General features: G+C 46.2%; 1 protein-coding gene and 1 long non-coding RNA gene across 4 annotated transcripts; one reads left to right on the top strand and one right to left on the bottom strand.

The window, feature by feature from the left end:
- LOC139110080 (uncharacterized) lies at nucleotides 1-27,157 on the bottom strand. Of its 2 annotated transcripts, XM_070669641.1 has the most exons (7): nucleotides 24,151-27,157; nucleotides 12,469-12,720; nucleotides 4,275-4,347; nucleotides 4,094-4,186; nucleotides 1,308-1,334; nucleotides 851-1,008; nucleotides 1-730 (listed from the first exon to the last, which is right to left on the bottom strand). In XM_070669641.1, the coding sequence occupies exons 3-7, from the start codon at nucleotides 4,321-4,323 to the stop codon at nucleotides 437-439; spliced, it is 621 nt and encodes a 206-aa protein (XP_070525742.1). In that variant the 5' UTR covers nucleotides 4,324-4,347; nucleotides 12,469-12,720; nucleotides 24,151-27,157; the 3' UTR covers nucleotides 1-436. The 2 variants fall into 2 exon arrangements, with proteins under 2 accessions (XP_070525742.1, XP_070525741.1); XM_070669640.1 differs by lacking the exons at nucleotides 12,469-12,720; nucleotides 24,151-27,157 and having other exon boundaries at nucleotides 2-730; nucleotides 4,275-4,355.
- On the top strand, nucleotides 601-7,040 carry LOC139110093 (uncharacterized). 2 transcript variants are annotated; one of them, XR_011546943.1, is made up of 4 exons: nucleotides 601-693; nucleotides 868-1,107; nucleotides 2,350-3,211; nucleotides 4,078-7,040. It is a non-coding gene; the product is annotated as an uncharacterized lncRNA (long non-coding RNA). The 2 variants fall into 2 exon arrangements; XR_011546942.1 differs by lacking the exon at nucleotides 601-693 and adding an exon at nucleotides 1,378-1,473 and having other exon boundaries at nucleotides 996-1,107.
- Nucleotides 27,158-27,192: the final 35 nt, after the last annotated feature.

Genomic DNA, 27,192 nt, shown 5'->3' with positions numbered 1-27,192 from the left:
CGATAAATATGTATTCTGGTACGTAATAACATTAATATAGTTACAAATAACACTTTTAGGATTATCGTTAATTCAACATTAATGTATTTAATAAAAAAAACTACTTTATTTAAAATAATTTTCAATAATAAACTTTGAGTATAATAAAACAATTTCTAGATATTACAGCAGATGAAATGCTCGAATGGAACGTCGAATGTGATGCTTATTCCTTAAATTATTAAATTATATAAAGTACAGTATAAATAAGTATCGCCTAATATACGTATTAATAAAATGCACGGTTAAAATTTCTTATTTTTAAGTGAATCGCCAGAGGTATCGTTGAGTCGTTTTCTTTTTTGCAGCTTCTTGTAATCGAAAGCTTTTTTTTTTTTATGCCTTGTACAATTGAATAAGTATGAGAGACAAGATTTAAAACAACGAATCGGACTAGTTACAGTTGGGCTGAACCTCTCCATGCGGAATCAAAGCCGCACGCCGTGTCCGAGTCGGAATCGTTTTGTTGGACGCCGCCGGGCGTGATGGAGCCAGAGATGACTGCCGTCGTGGACGTCGGACGACGTTGAATGGCCCGGTTCGGCCGGCTGATCTTACCCTGCAGCAACGGAGTAGTCGGCTGGCTGGCAGCTTGCTGTTGTTCCGGCAACGAGCTGAAGTCCTGTAAGCGCCTGCTCCTGCGCTTCTTAATAGGTGCGTATTTCGGCGGTGGCATCAGCTTCTGTTCCAGCTAGTGATGAAGAACATCACGAGAAATGTGCAAAAAATTAAGAGCACGAATAATAAGTTAATCAGTGTACATAATTTTTTTTTTTTTATATTAGCGCTGAAGTTAAAAACTTAATAATACCTGTACGTTATCCGCAGATCCCCACGACTTGTGAATCTTCTCGTTGTTGTTGCTAGTCGTGCTGCTGGTTGCCACACCCAAGAACTGGCTGAAGGCCTCCGTTGTACGTTTCACGCGAACGTTCAACGAGCCAATTCGTAGGAAACCAAGATCTTTCTCTGTGTATTCAATCAATTATTCTATTACGATGTCTGCGGTTCTTTTGTTTGTTATACAAATGTAACAACGACAGCGGAAGAATACAGCCAGATCGACAAGTTCGTATATCTCTGATTATCTACATTTTACTAAATTAATTTTACTACGAAAATAATAATATTTCTATAGTTATTGAAACTAATTAAAATACATTTTACGAGAAATAATTAATATTTTAGTGTTAATGTCTAATTAACTTGTCTCTCATGCACTAAATTAATTTTTAAAACGTTTCAGTGTCAAAGAAATGCTTTCTTACCTGCATGCTTTTTCCTTGCTTTTATTTCTGAAAGAAAATAAATTATTTGAAATTGTTTTTTTATAAATAGCGAAAAATAGGAAGATTGAACGACAAAGGATATCGTGAGACAAAATTGAATAGAAAGAATAGAGCAGTTTATTTAAAAATATGGCGACATTGAAAGGTATTTAATTACGATTGATATAATTAATAAAATAATACACTAAATCTAAAGAAAAGCAGTTTTACGCGCAGAGATTCCGTTAAGAATAAATTCTGAATTAAAATTAATCTTTTTAGTAAAAACATTGTTAATGAAAATATGATTCGTATCGTATGGGATAAGATAGAAGGAAGAGACTTAAGGAAAGTTAATACGGTTAAATAAGTTGCTTTAAAAATCAAGCCCACTTTCCCTTTTGGAAGATTATACGTCTCGTCACATTGTTGTCAGATAAAATAATTATCCAGTGCGAATAAAACATGATGCTGAGAATCGCCCGGCGTGATATATATATATAATATATGTTTCTCATGCTTACGTGTCCATGCTTCATTCACGTTATGACAATACATCACACACGCCAACGCACGCAAAAAATAATAACAAATAGCAGCGGCGAAGTGAAACGAAATGTCTTATGTAACAAATAAATTAAGTCTCGGGGATGGAAAACCTTATTATTATTTTTTAATTAAAAATATATCAGTGCACCATCGCTTGCTTTACAAGAAAATTACAAGTTTTAAAATAAATTTACATCGCCAGTTACACAACATTAATTTTCCGCGCCACAAATTCGAGTATTCGAACAGCTCAGTATTAATTTCATAGCGATGCGTAACGATGTACGATCGACACTTATCGATGGGAGGAGTGACAGACTATATGCGTTATGCACGAAAAGAAATTGTCGCGTTACTAAATTTAATAGATAACAGATTAAATATTAGTTGAAGTGAATGTATGTTACGTAAGCCGAAATAGAGATTATTACTCTCGGAAAAAGAACGTCAAAGCTGTAAGGTCTAGCGTATTAACACATTTTCAACATTTCAGATGTTTAGAAGAGGAAACATTGACGAACGAACATCTGTTTGCCCGTAAAGCGCCAGAAGTGAAACATTCATTTCGGCAAACGATATCCTCAGGCGAGCGTATCCGGAGGTGCATATTCGCGCGGCGAGGCTCACGAAACTTCGAGATACTCACATCAGAAGTGCAGAAAAGTGACAGTCATATGCTTACTCTAAGGTGCGCCTACGTACTTTAATCTGGCGACACACAAGCGCTTTACTACTTTAGCGGAGGTGTGCTTCTGAACTTGCCTGAGCGTAGCGGCGGCAGTAATCCCTACAACAGAAGAATACTTCCAGAACCCCGAAGTACTCACCGAAGGCGAGCCTGTAACCATTTTCCGACTACTCGGATGTATCTCTTTACGTCATGCCCGACCTACATCTACATCTTACGTCTACCTTAAACCTAAAAAGGCAACTGAAACAAACAGAGAGGTTTCCTGGATGGCCCGAGGATGCATTATTATATGCGCAGTATTGTTGGTAACGGTGTACTGAGAGTTAATCATAGTGGAGTACCAAGAGCGACAATAGTACTAATATTTTAATTATTCAAAGTTTAGCAATGCGAAGAAATGGCGGTGTTAAGATAAAGTTCAGATGAAAGCACCACAAACACACAGAAATATCTAGTCTAAGGATATTAAGCGGAGTGCTGACGATATCGCTCCTGCATCGCATGCAATCTTTGAGGATTAGGCGGAATCGGCTGTTAACGGATCGCATACTGGAGCGTGACAGGCGAACGCCACGAAAACGAGTTGGAGAATGGCGAACAACGATCGACACGGGATACAACGGGAAACAACGGAACTTTGACGAGATTTGCACTGACAAGCGAGGTATAAATTACAGTGTGCTATGGAATGTAATTGGTTTTACGGCGACGGGTGGTCGGGGCGCGTTTGGCACGGAGATTGGATCGGAGAATTCCTTCAAACAACTTTTCCAGACGGCAATTATGTCTTTTGTATTCGCGTTATGCACAAACTGCTTTCTTTTTACAGTTTGTTTTCATGGCGTGAGATGAACAATGTCTTACTTGATACCTAATATGTGGAAAAAAAGGGGAGTTTTATGATACGAGAAAAAGGATTTTAACCATCCCACGGTCGAACTTTCGCTGCAATTTTGTCGTGGACGTGAGATACGGGGCAGAGGGGACAGGAGAAACTGATATGAATAATTTATAAAACATCCTCGTGATCTTGTTCGTCAACAATTAGGTTGCTTTCCTTAGTAAGTCGACAAAAAAACGAAAATGAATGCATGTGCTGCATTCTCGGAAGCGGGCGAGAAAATCACTTTGTACACTGAAAGACGGATATGGTGTTTGCTGCGGCGACGGTGGCTAACGTACGTGACTCTCCTCCACTCCATCTCCTCCCTCGGCCGCCGAGGATGGGGAGAAGTAGTGGGTGCGTTCGCTCTCAGTCCTTGGCGGCTGGCGCTCCACGGCACATTTATACGCGTGTTTTATGTGAAACTCGACGCACACCACGCTAAAGTCACGAACGCTAGCCGCCGTCGTCGCGGCAAACGTTATATCTGCCTTTCAGTGTACAGCTTGCAGTTAAAGTTTTCAGGATAGGTTTATGAATCGTATTCGCGGAGAAGACGCCACTAATTCGCGACGCGCGAAGTAGAGAATCTTAAATATGTACAAAAATTGCGTTTTGTTTCTCTAATTGATGGTTTTCTTTTACAGAAGTAAATGTACTCACTGTGAAACGTGTCCTGACTGACTGCTGCTTCTTGAGATGCGAGATACTGCCTGGCCTTCCTGCCGCTATAGTCACGTATATCCTGATTCGCACCTAAAAATATATCATCATGATCTATCAAGATACTGATCATAATGGGATTTTCGTCGCCGAAACTACGTCCAAGAAGATGCGTACTCACCGTATACTTGAACCAAGAGATTAAATATGTTCTCGTGACCGAATTGCATAGCGATGTGTAGTGGTGTGTAACCCTGAAATACGAAAATAACTTGACATACATGTTCGCTAACGAAATGTGACGTTTTTGATCGTTTAAGAATTAAATGAGCGTATCTGTGATCTTTCCGTCGTTAAGTATAGCGGGGATTAAACATATATATACATATATACATATATTAATATACATATATGTATGTATATGTGCGCGGGCGTGTGTATATGTGTATTAATTATATCCAGAAATAAGGAGAGCGTATTGATAATTGGACAAATTAAAAGATGAATAATATTCTCATTCGGTGAGCGTGTAATATCACGCGAACACAACGTTCACGTGTTTTCGCGTTGGCGTAAGGTGCACGCGTGTATTAATACACTTATGGACGCGTTCGGTCTTACAGTTTAATGAATAATGTATTGCTAATTGTACACGCGTATCTCCCCTCCCCCGTCGTTTCCGGCGCCGTTTTGCGAAAAGGATACGCCAATCTCTTTCATTCTTTCCCTCTTCCTTACGGTGGAAGGAAATCGTAATAAGGTGGAAGAAAAATAACAGGGAGGAGCCGTATCACACCTCTCGCCCGACGTTGCTGTATATCTTATTATGATTTGCCTCGAGTGCGTGACGTGCATTTACGAGTGAGACAGTGCACGGTGAGAGCGAGACGCGGAAAGAAAAGGGGGATGGTGGCGGTGCCCGTCGCGGAGACAATGAGTAATTAATGGTACCGTATTATGAATATCACCTCGAGCGTGCGAATTCGCATTTCCGCGACAACAGCGCGATCCGAAACAATCACGAGCGTGCATGTGTAAGGGAAACGGCGAAAACCAGCCTCGCGTGCGTCGCCTCTATCGCTGGACACATGCATTTTCATTCGGCTCTTATACACATTTTCGCACTCTCGTCCAGGAGCAGATGAATAACAGATTCCCCGTCAGCCGATCCCTACTAGATTTCGAGACGCGCTTTAATCGGGGCTATAATTAGCGCGATGCTCAACGGCGAGGGGCGGCTCGATAATCCGATAAGTTTGAAATTACTTTTTGACAAGGGCTCGCTGATCAATCTGCGACTGGTATAACGTGCGCGTGACTTCAGATATATTACATATAAATCAATCGTACATATAAGTAAGCAGGTAGATCTTAACGTGAATTTAATTAAACTAGTTCATTAAACGAAACGAGGCTCTTGATATGTAACGCGCCAAAGAGAAACAACGGGCAAATATCAATTCGCGGGCATGTTTCTCTTTGTAACGCACGGTACTATTTTGTATATAAGCGATATCTTTATTAAGTGACACCGTTTCATTAAAAGATAATATCGAACTAATCTACAAACGTGAAATGTTAAGTGGAACTGTTACATTTTCATCACGGCGAATGACGTCAAGGTCTTCGAGGTATTGCGCTGCACGCATTTGTTGCGAGGGCAGAAATATTAAGAAGGCGTTATCTTACAATTAGTATCGTTCGACTCAACCGAGCAGGTGAAAAGAGCTGCTTTTCCAGCTCGCGTGTCAGGCACCGGCAGCTGCCACTCCGATAGCCCTTTCGCTTTTGCAAAGGTAATACAATACGTGCACTCGATCGCGGCCGATGAGCCACTTGAATGCGTAATAACATTGCGATAGTTCTTAACGCGGCCGATAAGGTCTACGAATTGGCAAGACACCGCCGTGGAAGATTATAATCGTCGAAATAATTTGTACCGCATATTTTTTGCGTTGGACATTGGCGAGAAAATTACGCAGCTTAGTAGCACGTAACAACTTTTTTTTTTTCCTCCTACTTTTACATACGCTAGATCTTGCCATTTATTTTTAAAAGTAGGATTTAACATTAAAATATGTCTATCCTAAAGTATTTAAATCCAAATTAAATTTAAATCTCGTGCTACGCGATCGTATAATGGCTAATGCTCGCGTCGCTGCCGTACCTCTTTCGCCGAGGGGAAAACTGGTTTAATTTAGATAAAAGTCGCGCTGAAAGCCGATCAGCCGAGAAGAGCCGACCACGAAGCACGGCCTTGGATTAACGTATGCAAAACGCGAGGCCGCCGATATACGAAGTGTTCGTAAACGATTTTGTCCCCTTTAGAGCAGCGAATCGAAATTCAGGAATTGATCTTGAAAGCGAACATGAGCGGCGCGAGCGATTCATGCGAGTAACAAAGAGCGAAATTAAAATCTGGCGGGCGTAGGTCCCTCGACATTTTTTGATCGCGGCTCAAACGGTGCGTCATCAATTGTTTTCCATTGAAAGACTTTGTCGTCCAACGGACTCGCCTCGGCACAATTTGCAGACAGTGCCTGTGGTGAAAAGTAACCGCGGTCGGTCAGGGACATCGTGTATTCTTGCCGTATGCCAGCGTTCGTGAAAGAGCACGTTGTACCACGTACACGCCGCGGTCACGATGCTCGCGTCGATAAGTACGACAAATTGCACGTAATTGTGTGCGTGCGCGAGTCATTATTCAACGGAGGTGAAAATGCAGACGAGCCGCCTTAAAAGTAAGGTTTATACGCGCAAAATATGCGGAACGTTCGAAGGAGGCGCGCGAGGAAAGTAGAAAAAAAAACCCAGGTGTGTCTGGGACGTATTAAAATACTGTCGTAGTTATATCCCTCCGATATTTACCATATGACACGTATGTAAAGTAAGGTATCTCTGAAACAAGTAATCTCACTTTTGCGCTAAAAAAAAAAAGAAAAAAGAACTTTCGAAACTGTACGAAATAAAATTGTCACTTCGGGTATCTTTCGCGCGATTAAGTCATAAGGGAAAAGAATAAATTGCGCAGAGAGGTTTTGCAGGTCGAATTTATGGATGCAGTATGCTTCGTTTTAATTATACTTGTGCGGCATGCATAATCGTATTACAGCTATGTCGTCGGCTGTAAAAGCCTGTGGCGAAAAAGCTGCGTAGCGAAAGGGCTGATTTGAATCTGTACAATGCTTTTATCCTCAATTAAAATCACCCCCGAGAAGGCCGAGCGCGACATTTGGCCGCGTTACGAAAATGCGATTAAAAAATCGTCCCCGTGACTGAGTTCATGAACGACGCTTGACTGTATATCGTGGCGTTTAATATCGAACTGCGCAATAAACGATAGTGACAAATGTGTCAAAACCGCGATCGTAGTTATCGAAACGCGGGGCGCACCCTACGCCGTTCCCGCACCCTCGACAAAACGCCTGAGCCGAGGGAGAGAAGGGGTTGCTTGCCTCGCGCGTGGAGAGAGCCCTCTCTTCAAAATTTCTAATTTATTTCACTTTAAAGTCCCCCGCGCCCGTAGATATACGCGCGAAAAAAAAGTCACGACGTATAAACACGGTCACATATAGAGCAGAAAACGGCACGTATATGGGGTGGACTTTGCGCGTCACCCTTTTGCCAACTCCAATAGCATGCGACACGTGTGTCCTCGCGACAAGTGGCACGACACACCCTTTACCGTCGCACACGCACGCACCCTCACGCATCCCTCCGCGATACGGATATGCATGTACGAGATGCTACAAAAGCAACGGCGTCTCTCGTATTTTATACATAGACAACAGCGTATTTTCAAAGGGATCTCTTGACTACTCGGATTTTTTTTATCTAATAAAAATTGGCGATACGAGTGAATTAATTAATTGTTAATTGTTCGCCGCTGTTCTGCGACGTTGATTAATTTTCATGTGTAGCTCGCTTCGTGCTAAGTGAGAATAAACATCAATTATCGATATTACTGTGTGTGATTTTTTTAAGAAATATTTATTTTTACGAATGCATCAAAAAAACATATTAGATTAACTCGGCGTTGAGCTCGGCGCTTCCGAGAATTCCGCGCGAGAAGGATAGTTTAATTAACGACCTATTGCCGTCTCACTTTTTTTACGCGGTTGTCTCTTTTCCTCCAAGGGCCGAAACCTCTAGCGGCCATCTTAGTCTAATTGCGGAGGCTCGAGGGTGAGGACGTGTTATTAATCGCTCCGCAATTACGCATAATTTCGGTCGCACGGAGGACAGTCTCGCGTACGAATTAGTGTCGAAGTTGTCGACTCGGGAGCCTACAATCATTTTCTATACTTTTCGGTCATTCCACTCATCGTTTTGCGCTTCTTTTTCGGTTCCGAAAAAGTGCTTCGGAACGATAAGGTTACGTCGCGAGCGCAGCGCAAGCGTCCGATCTGAATTGGGCTGCGCGTTCGGTGTTACCAACCCCGCTTCACTCGTCATCTTCATCAGCGGCATTCAGCAGGTTCCGGCGATCGCCATTGCCAGAGTGAGAGAGCTGCACCTTGTTCGTCTTTGTCGCGGCCGGGATTCTCCACCCGTTGGGAGCAAGTGATTTTTAAGGAACTTGAAGACGATAACTCGTGCGCGGGGAACATTTTATATCGCGGCTCGTCTCGTTCGAGAACTTAAATTTATACAAGGAATAATCGTTCGTCGCGCTTCTTAATTTTTGTGTGACAGTCTTAGTGATTAGTGATAGAGATTATAAAAAAACAGTGGAGCAGCGTAATACAGTATCAAGTGATGCGAAGTGCTACAACACGTCAGGATAATTTGGATTACTATCACGAAGGACAGGAAGGACAGGAAGGAAGGAAGGATGGACGGACGGACAAAAACCTACTCTAACCTAACCGAAAGCTACAAATGTAAGTAAACCGGCAACACGTCGTCATTTACTCAAAATTATTTTCTAACTAATTAATGTCCCCAAATATAATAACGCGCGCGAATTGAAATCTCCCGAAAAACTGCGCGAGTAGCGCGAAAAAAAAACAAATTGTCTCCACGGTGATTAAATCTACAAATTTAGGTGTTTCGAACGTACGAGATCACGTTTGGAAAACGTAGTGATTTCTGAAACGCGCCGTAGATAGGTGGATATGTGCTCGCGGAGGACCCCCTTTTTATGTGCGCGATAATATTTTAAAGTAGCAATGTCCTGGCACATGGAGCCTCGAGACAATATCCGCGCCCTACCGCCACTACGTCTCCGTCTTCCACGTCCTCGTCTACTTTTCCTCTCGAGTGCGCCTACTCGCGCGTAACGTGTCCTTTTTTTTCCGACTCGCTTCTTCGTTTTCTTCTCTCTCGGCCTCGCAGCTTTCAAGAATGGGACAGCTGCCGGCCACCAATATCACGCACGCGTATATCACCGTTGAGGATTTTCAATTTTAATATTTTCCTACATCGGGCCGCCTTTACGAGCCGCTATATCATAACGGCGCTCCTCCGCCCTCCCGCCTACTCTGGGAGGGTGAAGGAAACGACAGAGGAAGCTCACGCTTTCCGAGAATATTTCGTTCTTCGACGTAGGCCCACTCGAGGATCGGAAGGAGGGCAGGCAATATCACTTTCCGCTGTGTAGACATTTTTTATATCCCTCGCGTATCTTGGCGCGATGGAATTTCGGCGCAATTTAATTCTATTCTAAGCTAATTAAAATATATTAAAAAAAAAAAACTGGGGTACAGAACTGGAACACGAACGCAGGTCCGCGCGAATAAAAATCGATTTTTAGAAATTAGTCTATTTGACGGTTTAGTTAGATACTCCGTTTTCTTTTTCCTCACGAGCTAACGGTCCGTGCCGCGGTGGATCGTAAAAAATTTGGGAGGGATCATTTTTCTTTTTACTAATTAGAACGGTTTAGGGCCGAATTTTTTTTATCTATCCATTTCGGAACGATTAATTCTGATCAGGGATTGCGTTTCGAATGAATCACCCGTTGCACAAAGTAGATTCCAGTTGCATCTACGAAGCCCTAACCGGGGATAGAATGACCATTGTTGTTAGCCGCGCTGCGCCGGGCAAGGATGCAGGCGCCACACGGTCGGCTTACGGGAGTCCCCTGCGGAGACGGGGCACGGGGGAGGGACGTGGCCACCGTTTTTTGCGGGGATTAAATGCGAGCCGATGCCGCGATAAGCCGTAGAAAAGCAAGGTAGAAGCGGTACCGGTGACAGATTATGCCCGTGACTGCGATCCGCTTCGTCGTCGAGGCTCCGGCGCGCCCGTTTTATTTAACGCCGCCTAAGAATTTAAAAAAAAAAAAAAGAACTAATAAACGACGGCGGAACTGCGGCGAATTCTTACGATAAGCGGGGGCCGAGGTTTCGTCCGAGTAAGCGGGGCCACTCGCGCTATGATTTTTCACGCTAAAAGCATCATCAGTCAGATCGTCGCTCGGTGCCTGTTGTAACGCCTCTGCGACGAAATTCCGAAACCTGGGTAAAGCGAAGTGCGTGCGGTTTCGCGTTAATTCTCGAATAATACAACGCCCCAATCAATAAATTCGGAAAGATGAAGATCGAGTAGCTTACAAATTCGAGCGGAATAATTAGATTTAATTGCTAATTTTTTAATTTTTTTTTTTCTAATTACTTCCCGTACTTCCGTTATTCGTGCAGTTGGCAATTTACTGCCTGGTCTAGGTTTCCCGTCGAGCGAACCAGTATCAATGCCCGCGAGTGGCGGATATTAGCCGAGGATGAGAACGACGCCACGGGCGATTCCGCGCGCCTTGCGAAGCTACCGGGTAAATCGCCGGGTCCTTTTTTTTTTTTTTTTATTTGTTTTATACCGTCCTTTCATTTGCCGCGGGATTGGGGAAAGCTCGGTGCCCGGGATAAGCCGTAGGAAAGCGCGGCGCGGGAACGATGCCGGTGACAGATTACGCCGCGCCGCGCGATCCACAGTCTGGTCCTAAAGCCGCGCCGTGGAAAAAAGCAGAGCGAGGATTCGCCGAGGACAGATCTCCCCGGTCCGGGTGTGGATTACGTACTCTACATCGGTACGTACACGGGCACGACCGTATTCATTATATCCGGCGCTAATCCTCCGGTAACATCGAGTCAGCCGGGATTGTCATCGGGAAGGTACGAAAATAGCGATGTCTGTCTGCGCGTGACGCTTCGGTATTAAGGAAAGTCTCTCTCAGCTTCTGGTCTTATCGATTTTCCCTCCGTTTGTTTTGTATTCGTCAAATTATTAACGAAAGCTAATTTCCAATTTTATTATACACCTGAAAAAATAATCGAGATGCCGGCGTAAAGATTGCCGCTTTTTTTTTTTTTTGTTTTATTCCGCGACAGCTGAGAGAAACTCTCAACGGATAACAACGAGCCGTAGAAGAACGTGAGATTTAAAAGCGAGGAGGAAAAGGTGTGCTGCGGTGTCGACAGGTCAGTTCGGATTACACCGGCGGAAACAAATGAGTCTACCGTGCGCGAAGGAGCGACGGTGAAGACCTTACAAGAAGATAAATGAACCGGCTTTCGGAATACACGCGCTTCGAATTCAATTTCCATCTAATGACGGAACGATAGGGAGAAAAATTAAGCGTGCTAAATAAATATCTGCCAATTGTTCGAAAACGTCGGATAATTTTACTTATTGCGTCAGATCGTTACATTTCCTTGCGACTGATATAAAAATTAAGCTACACAAAATTATAACGACTGCTCGAACGTTTTGCGCGACGAAAGAAAAAGAATTCAGCAGCCTTGACCTGCGCAATAATCCCTGACAGAAAATCGAAATAACTTTGTTCACCGCTATAACGCGAGAGCAAGAGCTCGAGACGGAGTTTGTCGCTAACGAGCAAGGACCTCGTTTTCCGTCTTTCCTGCTCTAAGTACTGCCTCGTCGCACGCCGTCTTTCTTCGTGAAGCACTCCCGCCTTATATAAGTCTTATAAAGAGCAAAGAGCGGCGGGACCACACACATCTGATCCTATCTGCGGGCTTTTCTGTGCGCGCTTCGCCCCGTCTCTTTCTCTCTCTCTCTTTCTCTTTTCTTCTTTCCCTTTCTGCTGCACTGGACTGACTCTCCGTTTGTTCTACCTCTTGCAACACGACTCGCCCCCTAAACCGATCCCGCTCTCCGTACGTCTGGCAAATTATACGCGATCGTGACAAGGGCCGCCGCGGATACCCCGCTCTTTCTCGATGTTATCCAAACGTATTTGGGATACGCGTCGCTTCGTCTTAATCTCGATACAGAAGTCGTCGATTAAGAAACGAACTTCATTAAAAGAGACGTTAATTTTCGATACGCGAATTGATAACGCTAATCTAATCGCCTCGTTTACGTATTATCACTTTTCAAAAAGATGAATCGGTAGAAATTAAGACACTTACCCCATTCTGCGCCGGTCCGATAGAGTCATCCAATCGCCGGGAACATAGAAAAACGTATGAGATTAAGTTTACTTTTGGTTACATTTTATTTAATATTGAACGCTCGTAACAAATATCTTATTCAGATGACATAAAAAAGGATAAAGTTCTTACCGTGGTTTCATTGACGCTTTTGATGTAGTCCCTGTACGTGCCCGCTATTAATTTAACGATGTTTTCGTCGCCGTGTTTGGCGCCCCAGTGTAAAGCCGTCTGCAACAAGCGCGAAGAAAAGCGAGGTGATAATTCGCTCGTCGGTTCGCTTAAACCCGCACGGCGGTGCGGGATTATCCGCGCGCGAATAATGCGAGATCGCGAGGAAGACGCGCGATGGAAACGCGATAAGTAAAAATGTATCAGCGCCGAGATTTACGGCGCGGCCGTGTATTCCCTTCTTTTCTTTTTTTTTTTTTTTTTCGTCGAGGCGTGCCGATGGCGGCCCCGATTGTAGACACGACGCGAGCAGCTGTAGCGTATTTTCGGGGTGACGCGTTGGTGAAATATTCGCGAATTAAGCGACGGCAACGGCCGGGTGTCAACCGGGACGAGCCGGATGAATGGGAGCCGTCGCCTGCGCCGGTGCGCACTCGAGAGAGAAAGATCTCGACTGGTAGTCGATTACTGCCGGGAGTGCAGTGGAGTTAGCGCGACTCAAGGAAATCCGGTAGAGCAAATAGATCGGGCTTGAGTTACTTCCACTTATACGCTTCGATGAATCGGCGAAAAGAGAAAGAAACGGAGAGAAAGACAGGAATTCCCAGCCCGGTCCTAATGGAAGAAAATGGTAAATGTTTTCTGAAATAGACACTGCGGAGTATTCGGATGGAAATAGCGAGAGTGATTAAGTATTTATATCGCTGGCCGGTTTCAGCGCAAAAATAATAAACCGTCCAGGAAACTCGGATCGCGTTACATTGTAAACGCGCGGACGGATCGGAGATGCGCGCAAACAGAAACTTTCAGCGAGCAATAACGAGTAATAATTAATTGCGTACAAGCCACATATTTGAAACCATTCTCTCGAAGGTACATTATTTTGCGTGCGACGCGCTGCGATTAATAACGACACCGGGAATTTCGCGACAGAATTCCACTTCGGTGACTCTAGCGGCGTTCTGTAACATCGAATTGTCGAATGTGCATATACCCGAGCGTGACCGTACGAACTCTCCGGCCCGGCCAAAATTAACGCCCAAAATTAATCATCGAACCGCCGCGCGACATAAACTATTAATGCGACATTCTCGTGAACCACGATCCGGGGAGGCGTGCTCTAAAAGGGATACACGTTTTTCATCTAGGGGCAGCAAAATAAGCAAGCTTTCGTAGCGAGACATGCGTTTTAATTCCATTCGAGCGTCCCGCGGGTAGATTAAAAATAGTGTTTCCGTCTCTCCGGATTTGCGCGGACGCAACCACGGAAGCTGGGCCCCCTCGACCTGAGGCCGTCACGTACCCTCCGCACGGCGCGGCGGCGGATTGCAAGTCGCGGACCACCTCATTAGTGGACGACGAAAAAAAAAGCTCATTCTAACGAGGCTATGTACCTAATGACGGGAACCACGCGCGAGCCTGCCCGTATATGCATGAGGCGGATACACGTGGCGGCCCTCTGTACGAGAGCGTAGATGCACCTTATGTACGACCCTCTCATTTCATATGCGCAAAAATTAACGAACGAGGTTCATATCGAGACGTAGATAATGCAGGCGAAATGAGTGGCCATGCGGACGCGAATAACGATGACAGGAGCTTTGCGGTACACCGATCGATCAAATTTCACCGTTACGTAACGTCGAGGAAATAATTGACTCGTAACGAGGATTAGAGGTATCGAGGCTAAGATTTAGATTCTCCGCGCGAGACTTTTTTTTCTTTTTCTTTTTTTTTTTTACGCAATCTATTATTAGATTTTACCAGAAGTAACGTTCTCTATACATCACGGATTTCGACGCGCGGGGAAGGGAATGGAATTCAGGCACACGGATAATACGAATAATTAAGGGCGGGCTGTACAATTATTAAACGTACCGCGCATAGCACGACGACAGCCCGAGCGAAGTCATTAACTGCGAAGTGCGCGGACATGGACCCGTCTAATACGCTCCGCTGGTCCGGCTGGTGAAGATGCAAGAATCCGGCTGAATTACACGGCCGAGGTGCAAAATGAATTTTTACGGTGGTCTCGCGGGACCATCAGCGCTTATGTGGGTATATACCCGCGGTCGGGCTCGGACGTCTACTCCCCTCCTCCCTCCCTCCCTCCCCCTTCCTCCTCTCGGCTTCGTGCTAACGAAGTTTTATGAAGCGCGATAGCGCCATACCTACGCCGCGCCGCCGTGGACTTTGGCTCTCCTTAATTTGTGAATGCTGCTGCCGCAGCGGTGTCGGGCCGCGCGCCACGCCGCAAAAGAATGGTATGTCGGCCGACAACGTGATATATCTTCGGCCCTCTGCCCCGGACCTTCGGCCGGAGCATAGGTGCATACCGCGGATATACGGTAGCCTGCTTCTTTTCCCGCCGGCGTAACTTTCTTCAGAGCGGACCGGGCGTAAAACCGCGCGCGTGAGAACGCACGCTGTTCAGGCGAGATCGACTATTTTTCCGACGCGTAGCTTACGCGACCCCATTGCGTCGTCGTCGAACGGTCCGGCGGAAAAGTGGTCCGCGTACGCGCGGTGAATTTTTTTTTTTTCTTTTTTTTTTTTTTCCGTACCAATGTCAACTGACACACATGTTTATTTAATTTCCGTACTAATTAGAGTCTTAATTAATGCGGGGCCGCGCCGTAGCGCTAACGCGATTACAGGCGAGATGCGAGATGGCCATCGACCATGACGGTTACAGCAGTTGGAGTCGCGCGCGATGCGTAATCCCTGACCATGTCGCTATAACATCGCTCGCAATCGTAATATAATGTAAACAGAATGGTCTTCGTAACATTCCTCGTTCAATTTCGTTAAAATTTTTTTACGCGCATGCAAAAATAATTGATTAGACAAAAAAAAAAAAATTACTCTGATTATACAAGTCGTTTATCTTAAAGTCCGACAACGGGAGTTTCTTTTTAACTTGCATCGACCTCCTCCTTCCGTGGGATCCCAATGTCTCTGACGACGTGTGCACGCCACATGTGCGCGAAACTACGTATAAGCCGCGGCTATATAGTTGTCTTCCCGTGGATACTGATTAAGCCGACGCAGGGAGCCGCGGGCGGTTCCAGGGGCCAGGGGGAGGACGGGAGAAGCAACGGCAGAAGCTACCGCGGTCTCCGCTGATGTATGCGAGCGATACAGATATCTCCGGGAAGGAATTTGCGTTGAATTAGCGTATAATCGGCGAGCCGATCTGCTCATACGGAATCCCGCGGTCCCCCGTTTACACGTGTCCCGAGAGCTGTATTCTCTGCGCGAACACAATATTTAGTAGCCGTCGTGGCGCGGCGGCGGCGGCGGCGTCGCGGCCTCTCTTCTCCCGTGGGATCTTCTCTCGCTACTGCCTGGTATGCGGAGTTCTCTTTAAGCGCGCTTCCCTGGCCCAAATTTTTCCCTTTCCGTGCGCCGGGTCCAGACCCCAAGCCGCGTGGATCGCCCGCTGCGACCGACGGCGTGATTTCGTTATTAAGATAGGATTTTGAGGCGCAGCGTTTCTCACTCGAGAGCTGACGGTACGGTCACTTTTTCGCCGGTTATCGTGGCGAGTGTTAAAAAGACTGCGGTCCTTGCGTCCGAGCCAACTCTAATTGGCCCGATCGTTATTGTGGTAACAACGCTCGTCGCAACTAGATATAAAATTTAACAAGTTTACGATATTCTCGGTATTTTGTGAATTTTTTTTTATTTTTATATTTCATGCGAAATCCAAATATCGAAGAATTAAAAATCTCGGATTAACCCATCGATCGTTGCATCGCAAATAATCGCGCAGATGCGAATCCAGCGTTAATAAATTTAACCGTTTCTGTCCGCGCTTCTTAACTTTACCGTCTATCTCGGCGTGGTAAGTTTGCAGAAGATAACAGGGAGAGAGAGAGAGAGGAAGGATCGTGGTAACCGATTCACGAAACTCCGGTGAACGCTCGCGGTGGGTCGTCCGGATTCGGCGGCGTAGCGCGATTCGATCTGCCAGAGGTACGATTCTGGGAAATCGGGGGAGACGTCGGGCGCGTGTCTTCCGACGGGAAGAGACCGCAGGGTGACGAAGGGGAAGAGGGCAGAGTGAATCGAAGGTGGAAGGAGCGAGGAGGACGACCGGGTAACGAGCCTCCGGTCACGTGTATGGCGTCGAGCGTCGGGCGTCGAGATGTCAGATCTATCGGCGCGTGCTCGATGGCGCGTGTCTTCGCCTGTTGATCAGTCCTGTTGCTTTTACTCGTGTCCGACGTGCAGATCGGGCCGGCTTGCTCGATTGTCAGCGTTAGTCATGAATTCGTGATCGCGCGAACGCCTCGCGACGAGCGGAAACCCTTCGATGAATACGCCCGCGATGACGATCGCGCACAAAGACTCTGACGGACGACCGTTGAACAGATAGCGGGGAGATAAGGCGGCAAGACGATGGCAGAACGTTGAGCAAATAGTTACGTTAGGGACACTCCTTTCCCCTCGCTCCGTCTCGGCATAGGATACTCTTCGCAAATCAGTATTCGAGCCGGTGAGCAATCTTTTTGTCACTTCCGATTATTTTCGATTCAGCCGACGCCGCGATAAAAATTTGCGCCCGTCGTTGAACGCAAGGGAATGTCGAGGGTGAGTGTTTTATTTCCTGCAATTGCGTCAAGGAGGTGTGTTACTCCCCGAGTCCCGTAAGAAGAAGAACGACGTCGCGTGGCGTACCGGCCTGAACTTTCGCGTCTCACGCGAAAGATACACACGGGATGCGGGGGAGGTGTCATTAGCATAACGTGGTTCGTGATTTATTTCCCATCTCCCGGTCTTTCCGCTCGTAATTCCGGCTCCGCGCCGAATAAACGCGACGGGAGCCAAAGGCGCCCGGGTAAAAGATCTACTAGAAAGTAAATTTACGAGTGTATTTTCGCAGCTCGCGTTTATTTTCGCGAATAAAGCGCGGTGTTAAATTAGCGTTATTTCCACGTCAGCGGATTATACTTTTAATACGCTTCGATAATGATTCGAATTGCATCGCATCGCGATTATGCACGCCAAGTTGTACTTGATCGGGGAAATGTTGTGCTCTATATATCGCACGTTCAACTGCGAAACATTCATAATGATGTAGACTCCTCGTACAACTAACTGACGTATTATACCGTACATAGATCGTGTATAGTACCACGGATTGACGATCGTACAATGTTATCTGTTGCCATCAGGCAACGCAATTGCGATCCATCGCCGCAGCGGTACAATTGAAAAAACCCGCTTCCTCGTTCGAGAGGAAATAATAAGAGCCGGCGGATCGCGTAAACGAGGTGTAACTGAAATCACTTGAGGCACTCGCTCAAACGAGCTGTGACTGCACGGAGATCTCTATCCCGGCTACCGAGCCTTTAATTCTCCAGTAGATTACCACCTTACGATATCCCCTCTGAATATTAATTTTTCTGCAAATGTGCTTTCGCGTTATATTACACACTTGCGGATGATGTGCAGGCGCAATTAAACCGCGGTAAACACGAAATTATTCGTCCAATTTTTAACTTCTTAACGAGACCGCGGAGGTGGGGCGTCCGCTAGGTAGAATTTTTAACAGCGATGACGAAGCGTTTATGTCGGAGTTAAAGAAATGAAGAGGCCCTCGACTTGGGGAAAGCGAGCGGCGCGTACATTCGTTGCGGTATACGTATTCCGCTTTAGAAAATTAAACAGGCATTTAAAGACGCCGACGAGCGGTGTTACCGCGGTAAATCTGCGTAAAGTGTGCCCCTGCGAGGTTTTCCCGGTGTCGCAGGTGGCGTCGACGAGCCGCGACGTGACAAGACATTGCCATCAGCCACGTCCATTACCTCGCGAACGTTGATTCGGTCCGATGAGCATCGGTAGTCAACAATTTCGCTAGCCGCTCGCCTAGCGAACGAACGTCCGCGTCGCGTTCGCGTCGCACACGTGTGACCGTGAGAGACCGGACGTCGTGAAATTATCCGGCCGGAGGCTGAGAAAGGAGGCTTTACATTGACACGAAAATCAAAGTACTCGCAGCTGACTGAGATATCTATCTCGTTAGGAAACTTATGATTAATCGGTCGACGTATCAGCGACGCGAAAGTGACGGTTTTCTAAGCCCCGTCGTTCAAAGTTTCGCGTCGACAAAATTGGCAAGCCAATCGCCGGCGTTGTCGGACTCTTACGGCGCTCAATATCGATATTCAACGAATCTCCGGGATTCCCTCGTGGTTTCGTGAATCACGAGATTCAGGGATGCCTGCCGCGGGTACGGGCGATGCATGCATACATCCACCTGCAGCGGAGTTTAAACGATTAACGGGGGTGGTTTCCCGCGAATAATCGATGTCCTCGGGCGTACGGCAAAGTTCTCGGTCGTCTCGATCCAACACGGTATTTCACAGGGGATTACGCGGCTTACACTTTCGTTCGATCGTATCCTATCCTGTTCTCCTCTCCCCAGTCACCATCAGGAATTATCGGTCGTGTGTCGATTATATTTTGCATAGGCGCTTACCCCCACATTTATCTTCAGTTTCTCCGATAAGAGATACACGGAATTCTTTTTTTTTTTTTTAACTCGCTATAAAGGGCTACGGGACACGGCGTGATAAAATATTTCTTTCGATAATATATGCAACGATTTTAATATCTTTATTTTCTCAAATCTAAAAGCTGTACTTAACTGCATAAAATAACTTGTACGTTTTTGGATAATAAATTCTCGCTGATTGTTATTCAAGAGCTCGCGTCGTATAACGATTCGGGAAAATCGATTTCGGATCGAACGCGAGCGACCTGCGGGGCTCTCCGATAGATACAGAAGCTCTCGGATGCTCCGGTTGCAAGAGAGCAGCGGAAGGGGTGAAAGGGTAAGCCGCTTTGCGAACGAGCGGAATTGCCGAACCGCGTTTGGGACGAAGGGAGAGTAGGCGATTAGGTAAACCCGGGATTAGTTAGACGTCGCTACTCCCTTCGTTCGGGATCCGGGGGAGCCTGCCGGTGAGCCCTTCTTCGACTCAGACGCAGTAGCCTCCCATCTACGTGCTCCGCCGCCGCTATTGGCAAACCGAGTTCGATTGCCGCCGCTAATAATGCCATCCTTGATTTACATGATTGGATTGGCGTCTCGAAATTGAAACTGCCGCCTGCCACCACGCGAATCTGACAGAGAACGGGCCCGGTCCTGTATCACGCCGTGGACACTGGAAATTTCCGATGTTTCTCAGTTGTTGCAATAATATTAATTATTTCGCGATAAAAATTAATAGAATAATTTTACGCGTCGGTTTACGGCGATACTTTATTTACGCACGCTGGCCAACGCAATCAATCGGATATAATAACTTTTTCTCTCTCCATTGTTTCACTTTGCAACGTTATTTGCGATCCGCAGGCAATCCTTTAGTCGCGAGAAATCGTGAATTCTTTCGGCCGCAATCATATTGAATCATTCCTCCGCGTCCCGGATGTGTGGGTAGACACTAATATATTTCATAGATGGATACAACAAAAGAACGCCGTTTCCTCCGCGGAGAGACCTCTCGGAGAGATTAGTATGCTCGTATCTGCATGCCGCAAGATCGTATCTGCCACGAGCGCAGTCCTTTGTAGGTTTTGTTTGCGTTGCGTACGTATTTATGTGAGCGCCCTTCCTCTTCTTTTCGGCCTCTTCTCTTCCTCCACCAGCTGTTTCTTCCTTTCCTTTTTCTTCTCCTCTTTATACCGCTTCTTCTTCCCGTACCATAATCGCGGGGGACGCTTTTACTTAGGAACGCTCCAAATGATCCGCTTCGGCTCAATCAATCTTTAGAAAGTTACCGTCGCGACGCGAATCTCCGGATAATTTCTTCCGTATACCAAGTTACGTTCAAATGTTTAAGCTAATTTTTTTTTTTTTTTTTTTTTTTGAAAGAAACTTGGCCACTAACATTTTTAATGAGCGCCTGTATTTTTATAATTTAAATTTAGTTGCATATTTATATAATTATATATTTATATATATATATTTTTTATAGAATAATATTTGATCGCAATAGCTTGTAGTTTAAATATTTTTTTTCGAACAATTAATTCAAGACTGCGTCGTCTGTAATCCGCGGTTTTAAATTCCATTCATTAGAAACTCTTTTGACAGTACATAATTTGATATTCATTAACGTCCGTGTTTGATTCGAATTCTTGCGCGCACTATATCAATATCAACGTCAAGTTAGATGTACATATCCATTGTCTTGGATCTGTAATCCCTCACCGTGTGTACCAATTACCTTGTCCATTCTACCCGCGTTGCATGCAAATTGGATTTCGGTCACGGAAGACGCAGAGGAAGACGCCGACCGTTTCCTCATGACGAGACGAAATTTCCATCGTTACCGCAAAGCAAATTAGTAAACCAATGCTTTCGAAAAGAAGGAGCCCTTCCGGTCGGTTGGTCGACCAAATAACGCGACAAAAAAAAAAGAAGAAAAAAAGAAATATATGCACGAAATTAATGCCGAGATAAATGGCGTGGAACATTAAATATATATCCGAGGTTCAGTTGTAAAAAAAAAAAAAAAAAATAAAATAACGGTGGCGCCTTTCCGTAACCACAATAGGGTATTATCGAGCCGACAATAGTATTCTATTGATAGTCATTTTAAACGGCATGTGATTCTCCAGCCGATTTTACCTGACGAGAGAACTAGCCCGAAGAGTACGGCGATACCGGGACCAGACGAGACGAGACGGTACTTAGTCGTGTGGCGATACTAATCCGATTGCGCGACTCGCTCGTGCCAGTTCCCTTTGAGACGTAACGACCGGCAAAACTTTCCCTCCGTTACGCCTTTGTGGAAGTTACGGGATCAGTTCCTTCGACAACCATTTGGATTGTTCGTGGCGCCGAGCTTCGAAACAGCTCCTCGCCGAACAGTTTACAAGATTTAGCCGTGGAAACGTAGCTTGGAAATTTAGGTCGGAATGTCGAATCCTTTCACAAAGCGTTTACCCTGCCACCTTTATTTTTCACAACTCGCCCAAAAGTTTAAACAACGAATCGCGCAATGTACGAACTTCTCTTCTTCGCGCACGTTATTAATTATAGGCGAATTAGTGTGCGTTCGCGTAAAGTGTGGGAAGAGTGGATGCTCGCTCCGGTATCTACCTGGGAAAGGAAAGGGAGCATTAAGGAAAGAGATGAACTTTTTTTTGCGGCAATTTCAGCGAGCGTCAATTAAATTACCGCGATGCGTCCGGGCCCTCAGGTTCGATCGAGCAATATAGGAAGCGCATCGCGCGCGAATGAGAATCTTTCCCACGCGTGACGCCTTTAAACACGGAACATCCTTCAAGATTGCGCATAATCGCTTACGTAATCCGCGCGCTCTTGGAAATAAAACATTGCTTTCGGGATCGCACCGGACACTTCTGCTTCGTATATCTGCGAGAAAGACGATTTGGAAAATCTTGCCGAAAGAAATTCCCGCGCGAGATCGCGTTTTTTTTACAATTATTCCCGATACCGCTCGCTCGCTTAACGGAAGACGAGAGTTAGGGATCGTTAGCATTCACACGCCGCGCGGTCGTCCGCTTTTTGGAAATACAACTTGGGAGGGCAGAGATCGCTAACGCGATCGACGCGTGAATGCAAAGGAACCGATTTGTAATAAAAGACGCGGAGGGAGGCACGAGGGGGAATCGAAAGTCCGGGGTCTCCTCCCCCCGAGAGGAGTCGGAGTTCCCGGCGGAACTCCAGAATTCGTCGCATTAATATGGCGCGCGTGAGTCACGCGAGTGCGTTGTTAGTCGGTGGGCGTTCGGTTTTCCTGTCGGCGATCGAGATGACGACGGTGATAACGGCGGCGCATCGACGACGACGCACGGTTGACAACGATGACGCATAATAGAAGGGATTCGGACGCGGCGTTTTCCTTTGTCGTTACCGGGCGCGAGGCGCGATGAGAATCCTATTATTTACGCGGCACGGCAGGGCGCGAGTTGACAGAGAAAATAGGCACCAGAAGTCGCATACGCGCGTCCGCGCCGTTTAACGCAATTACCTCAGCTGCCGTGCAGGCGTGCGTGAAATTTCAATATCGTCCGTTGTACCGCGAGCACTCGGTATCGAGCACCGAGCACTTTCGCGTACGCGAAGAGGCACGAAATTTAATGAAATTTTATATGTAATTTAACGAGAACCTTCTTCTCCTCTCACGGCGGCCGAATAAAGTTTTACGGATACGACTTTACGTAAAAAGAAATTACGTAAAATGCAAGTAAGAATGTCGACGCTTTGTTCTTTCGTGGACGTTTAACCGAATTAAAATAATATCTTCAGGCGGTTCTCTCGGTTGTAATTCGGAAACGCTCTGTACGGCGTCAAGTGATGGGAACGAGCGAGCCGGATAGAGCGTCCGCGTGCGAGAGAGGATACGATCCGGGAAAGAGGAGGCAACGCGTAACAACTTTCCGCGCGCGGGCGCAAGGGGTCAGGCTACAGATTTTTGCGGGCAGGTCGGACCGGCATTGGGCAGCTGGCGTGCGGTCAGCCGCTCTACCCGCAGCGTTGCGTCGGTCGTGCATCACCGGCCACCGTATTAACCCCAAGCCTCGACGTACTCGGCCAGTACCGCAGGCCGCAGCGTCCACGGTCCACGGGCGCCCGTGCGAGCTCGCCATATACTTGATTACACTTCCCCTCTCGCCTTTCTTCAAGCCCCCACGGTCATAGTCGGTCGCAATACCGCCTGACGAAATTGTACGCGCGATTCCCTAAACGCGACGAATGAGAGAAATAAAGGGGAAAAAAATAGCAACGCCGTTTTCTAACGAGAATAATAAGATAGGTCCGTTCTTTACTCGAGATAAAATACTATATCGGTATCGAGAAAATAATCGTCGACAATGAAAAGCACCTCAGCTGCGTTGAGGCTCGCACGGAGAGATTCCAGACGCGCCGATACGGATGGTTGGTGGAAAGGTGAAAAGATAGGCGGTGTCGAAGGGCCGCTGAGAGAAGAGCTCTAGCACGGGCTCATATTCCATATAATGAGAGCAGCGCCGACATCAGACAAGCCGACATTGCCGAGTAATCAAAAGCCGCCGTGCTGGCCGGGCTGTGGCGAGGCTAATAAAGCCGCGCTTTAGATCGATAAAGTAATTTCGATTGACGATACCCGATAATTGAGAGAACGAGTGCTCGTCCAGATTTCTCGGCGCGGCTACGAGATGATTTGCGCGAAAGTTGGTAAAAAGGTGAACGTGCACTTTCTCGGTCCCGCTTAATTTTTTTTTTCTTTTTTTTTTTCTCCTTTAATTTTTTTATAACACAAGTCGAGATTACCGGGTCTGCGCGTAACAGCACGAAATTTTAAATCAAACTAATTTCCAATGATAAATCGCTATCCACCGTACGCTGAAACTGCCGTTAAGCCTTCCTAATTCAGGCTGTCCTCCGGATTGAGTACCACGCGCGTGACTTCCTCGTGACGCGCATGATAAATGATCGCAGCAATATTAATAAAACATCATACTTACATACTACGATGATCCACGATGAGTATGCACATATCCGTCCGTCCGCGATGCATGGCAGGCGGGCACGAGGCGTGAAACAGAAAAGACGATAGTTATACACGTATCTACGCGTCAGCCTCGTTAGTATTAATTAAGACCTTATTTATATAGCAGAAACGCGCAAGCACGATTTGCATATACGTCGCGTGGCCCTCTACCCGAGCAAACAAAGTTGAGCGTCGCGCCGCAGATCCATCATCGTTGTCATTACCGCGTTGCGGCGTACCGGCGATTGTGGAGACGAATTATCGTCGGTATATACGTCGACGATTGTTGACAGGCGGCAATCACGCCGTTGGTTCGCGGCCGACGATCGTGTAGCCGACGATGGCTGGCGATACGGCGTAATGTCGCGGCGCGGTAAAGGCTTATCCAAACAATTCGGCGCGATTTCGATCGCGCCCCGGCCCGATATTATTTCCCAAAAATCCCCTGCAACGCTGATACTACTTGTCACACGATTGCCGAGCATATTGTTATCGCTGATCCCCCGGACCGTTGTTACATCTCGTGCAATTGGCGCTCGAATACCGTATCGTTTGAACAGAGCTTAAGGGCTCAGCTCCGCGTGCAGACCGTCGAAACAAGGATCGCGATATCCGCGCGATACGTCGAGACGTTGGCGAGGAAAACTCGAGGAGATTTCCAAGGCAAAATAGCGGTCGGAAGCGTGCAACGACGCGCGCGAGGCTACGCCGACGATCCGTCATGATCAAGCGGGAGCTGTGATTTAATTGTCACCGGTAGCTCCGTGACGAGATGGCGGAAAGCGCGCAGGGTCGGCTAAGTCGCTAGATAAGAAATGCCGGCGCTTTTTTAGCGAGAAAAGATCCCGCTCTGCGCAACTCCCGGGGAATTGCACGCGGTGTCAATTATATTCGCGATATCTCCCTCGAATACTGCTCCGTTTTCGATTTTACGTAAAACCATACTCCGGCATATAATCGTAACGAAATATTTTCTAACGTAGTAAAAGAGTTGAGGGGCGCGTTGGGTATTTTTTTTTTCTTCCTCGAAGGCAGGCCGCGGCCCTGGCGCAGGAAGGCAATAATTGAGGAGGAAGGGCGGATTGCGGGGTTAAGATCGACTCGATTCCCGTTGGTGGAAACGCAACGGTGTTTCGCGAATCTCGTCCAACGAGCGGACACGATATCCAACGAGTCGGGCAATTATAAAACTGCTGTAGAGAGTCACCGCCACCGCGAAACACATGTCGCCCTCGTACCACCCCCGGGGGCTCCCGCCTGGCCACCGATACCGACATGGGAGCGAACGGGCAACACGCACGCACGCGAGCACGCACGCACGCACGCGGTCGCTCACGAATGTGTGAGTTCCAGGGGTCTGCGTGCGTCGCGGTTCTGTATAATTTGACATGTTGTCGTACACGTTATTATTCAGATAGATCTTAAGATACGCGCGCTAGTCGAACGGAGTTCTCTTCCTCGTTCTCCCTTTCCTTCAATCAGTCAGTCAGTCAGTCGGTGAGTCTTGCGTCAAGCTTTCATCCCGGTCGTTCTATCGCTATTCCCTTGGTCATTCTGACTCATCAGCCAACCGACACTCACCGTCCCGCGAGCGAATCGAATACGCCATGTCCCGTTCGCAATTACGGAGGCGAGCGATTCTTTCTTGCCTTCGAATATTTATACGCGCAGGTGGCTGTGCGATTCGCGAACGCCGCTAGACGTCCTATCATCTTATTAACCGTCGGCGATAGCAAGGAAAGGCTCGCACGTCATTAGAACTGTGCTAAATATTCAAACGCGCATACATATTAAGTCGAGCACCTGCGGCCTCGCCTAATTATTCAAACTTTTTAAGCCGCCGCCGATTTATATCGGGCAATTAGCGTAGCCTGTAACGCTAATTGGAATGAGACCGCGTCGCGTATTGTACAGCTGATAAATCGTTAGTTATCCGTGCATTGTTATCCGCTTTCGAGCGAGGGTGCCTCGCGGATTTCCGGAAATATTTCCAGTCTGCTTCTTCATCGACGTGATTTTTATATTACCGCAACACCACGCGGTGCATTAAAAAAAAACGGCAATAATAACGCTATACTTTTACGCGGAAAAAAAAATGCTGCTCTCCAATCGATGGAATGATACCCGTGACTCGTGATTCTAAATTACAAATTTCACACATCGGTAAATTTCTCTCTCGTTAAGATAAACGTAAAGGGGGAAAAAAATGTGTATAAAACATAAATTATTAAATTAATTTAAAGTAGTAAAAACGTACATAATAAGCAGAATATGTTTTATAGATGTATATGTTTAGTTAAACGCGCCGAGATGCTCGCAGCATGAGCAGGAAATTTGCACGGTCATTATGCACTTCGTTAAAAGGAAACTACATCGAGCGCTCCTTTATCTCTTACATTTTTAATCATTAAGAACGGAAAGTTACGTTTAACTCGCGCATTATTTTCGTCATGATTAGGGGCATTATAATATCTGGCACGAACAAAATACGTCTCGAGAAAATCCATGTTTGTCGTGTGAAAACGCAAATTAAAATATGTTAGAAATGTTGGTTAAATCAATCAATGTCCGTCTAGTAAAAGGTAGGCGTGAAGGTGCTTCGTCATTAGGGACTAACCTTTCAAACGTCTTTGAGGCTGAAGAGTGGCGATTCATCCGATATTCTTTTTGGAATACTCTGACGATTAATATGCGCTATTTTTCATTTCGCAGACGTCTCATTGAAAGTTCTAACGTGTCAATTAAAAAATAAAATAGATTTTTATCACTTCAAAATACATGACTTTGCGTAATTTTCAATCCAAATTACAGCCACGTAATCGGCTTTCCTATTTTAAAAAATATCTATGATAGTAAAAATCACATTGTCCGCACGTGGAAACGTAGAAAGAGAGCATTTTCCAAAATTAAGTAATAAACTAAGTAAAGTATTAATTATTAAATATATATAATATTACATATAATGATTAATAAAAAAATAAATTAATATGTCCAGGCAAAGACGGTTTCCCCCGCC

Source organism: Cardiocondyla obscurior, linkage group LG19, assembly GCF_019399895.1.
Source record: "Cardiocondyla obscurior isolate alpha-2009 linkage group LG19, Cobs3.1, whole genome shotgun sequence".
NCBI classification, from domain to species: Eukaryota; Metazoa; Arthropoda; class Insecta; order Hymenoptera; family Formicidae; genus Cardiocondyla; species Cardiocondyla obscurior.
This window is presented reverse-complemented; position numbering and strand designations above follow the sequence as displayed.

Bases quoted from the DNA above. Each gene is read 5' to 3' on its own strand.
- LOC139110080 (XM_070669641.1), bottom strand. From the start codon at position 4,323: ATGCAATTCGGTCACGAGAACATATTTAATCTCTTGGTTCAAGTATAC. The intron at 1,335-4,093 runs GTGAGTACATTT...ATTTTCTTTCAG, and splicing joins CAGTCAGGACACGTTTCACA to AAATAAAAGCAAGGAAAAAG. The intron at 731-850 runs GTATTATTAAGT...CTTCATCACTAG, and splicing joins GATCTGCGGATAACGTACAG to CTGGAACAGAAGCTGATGCC.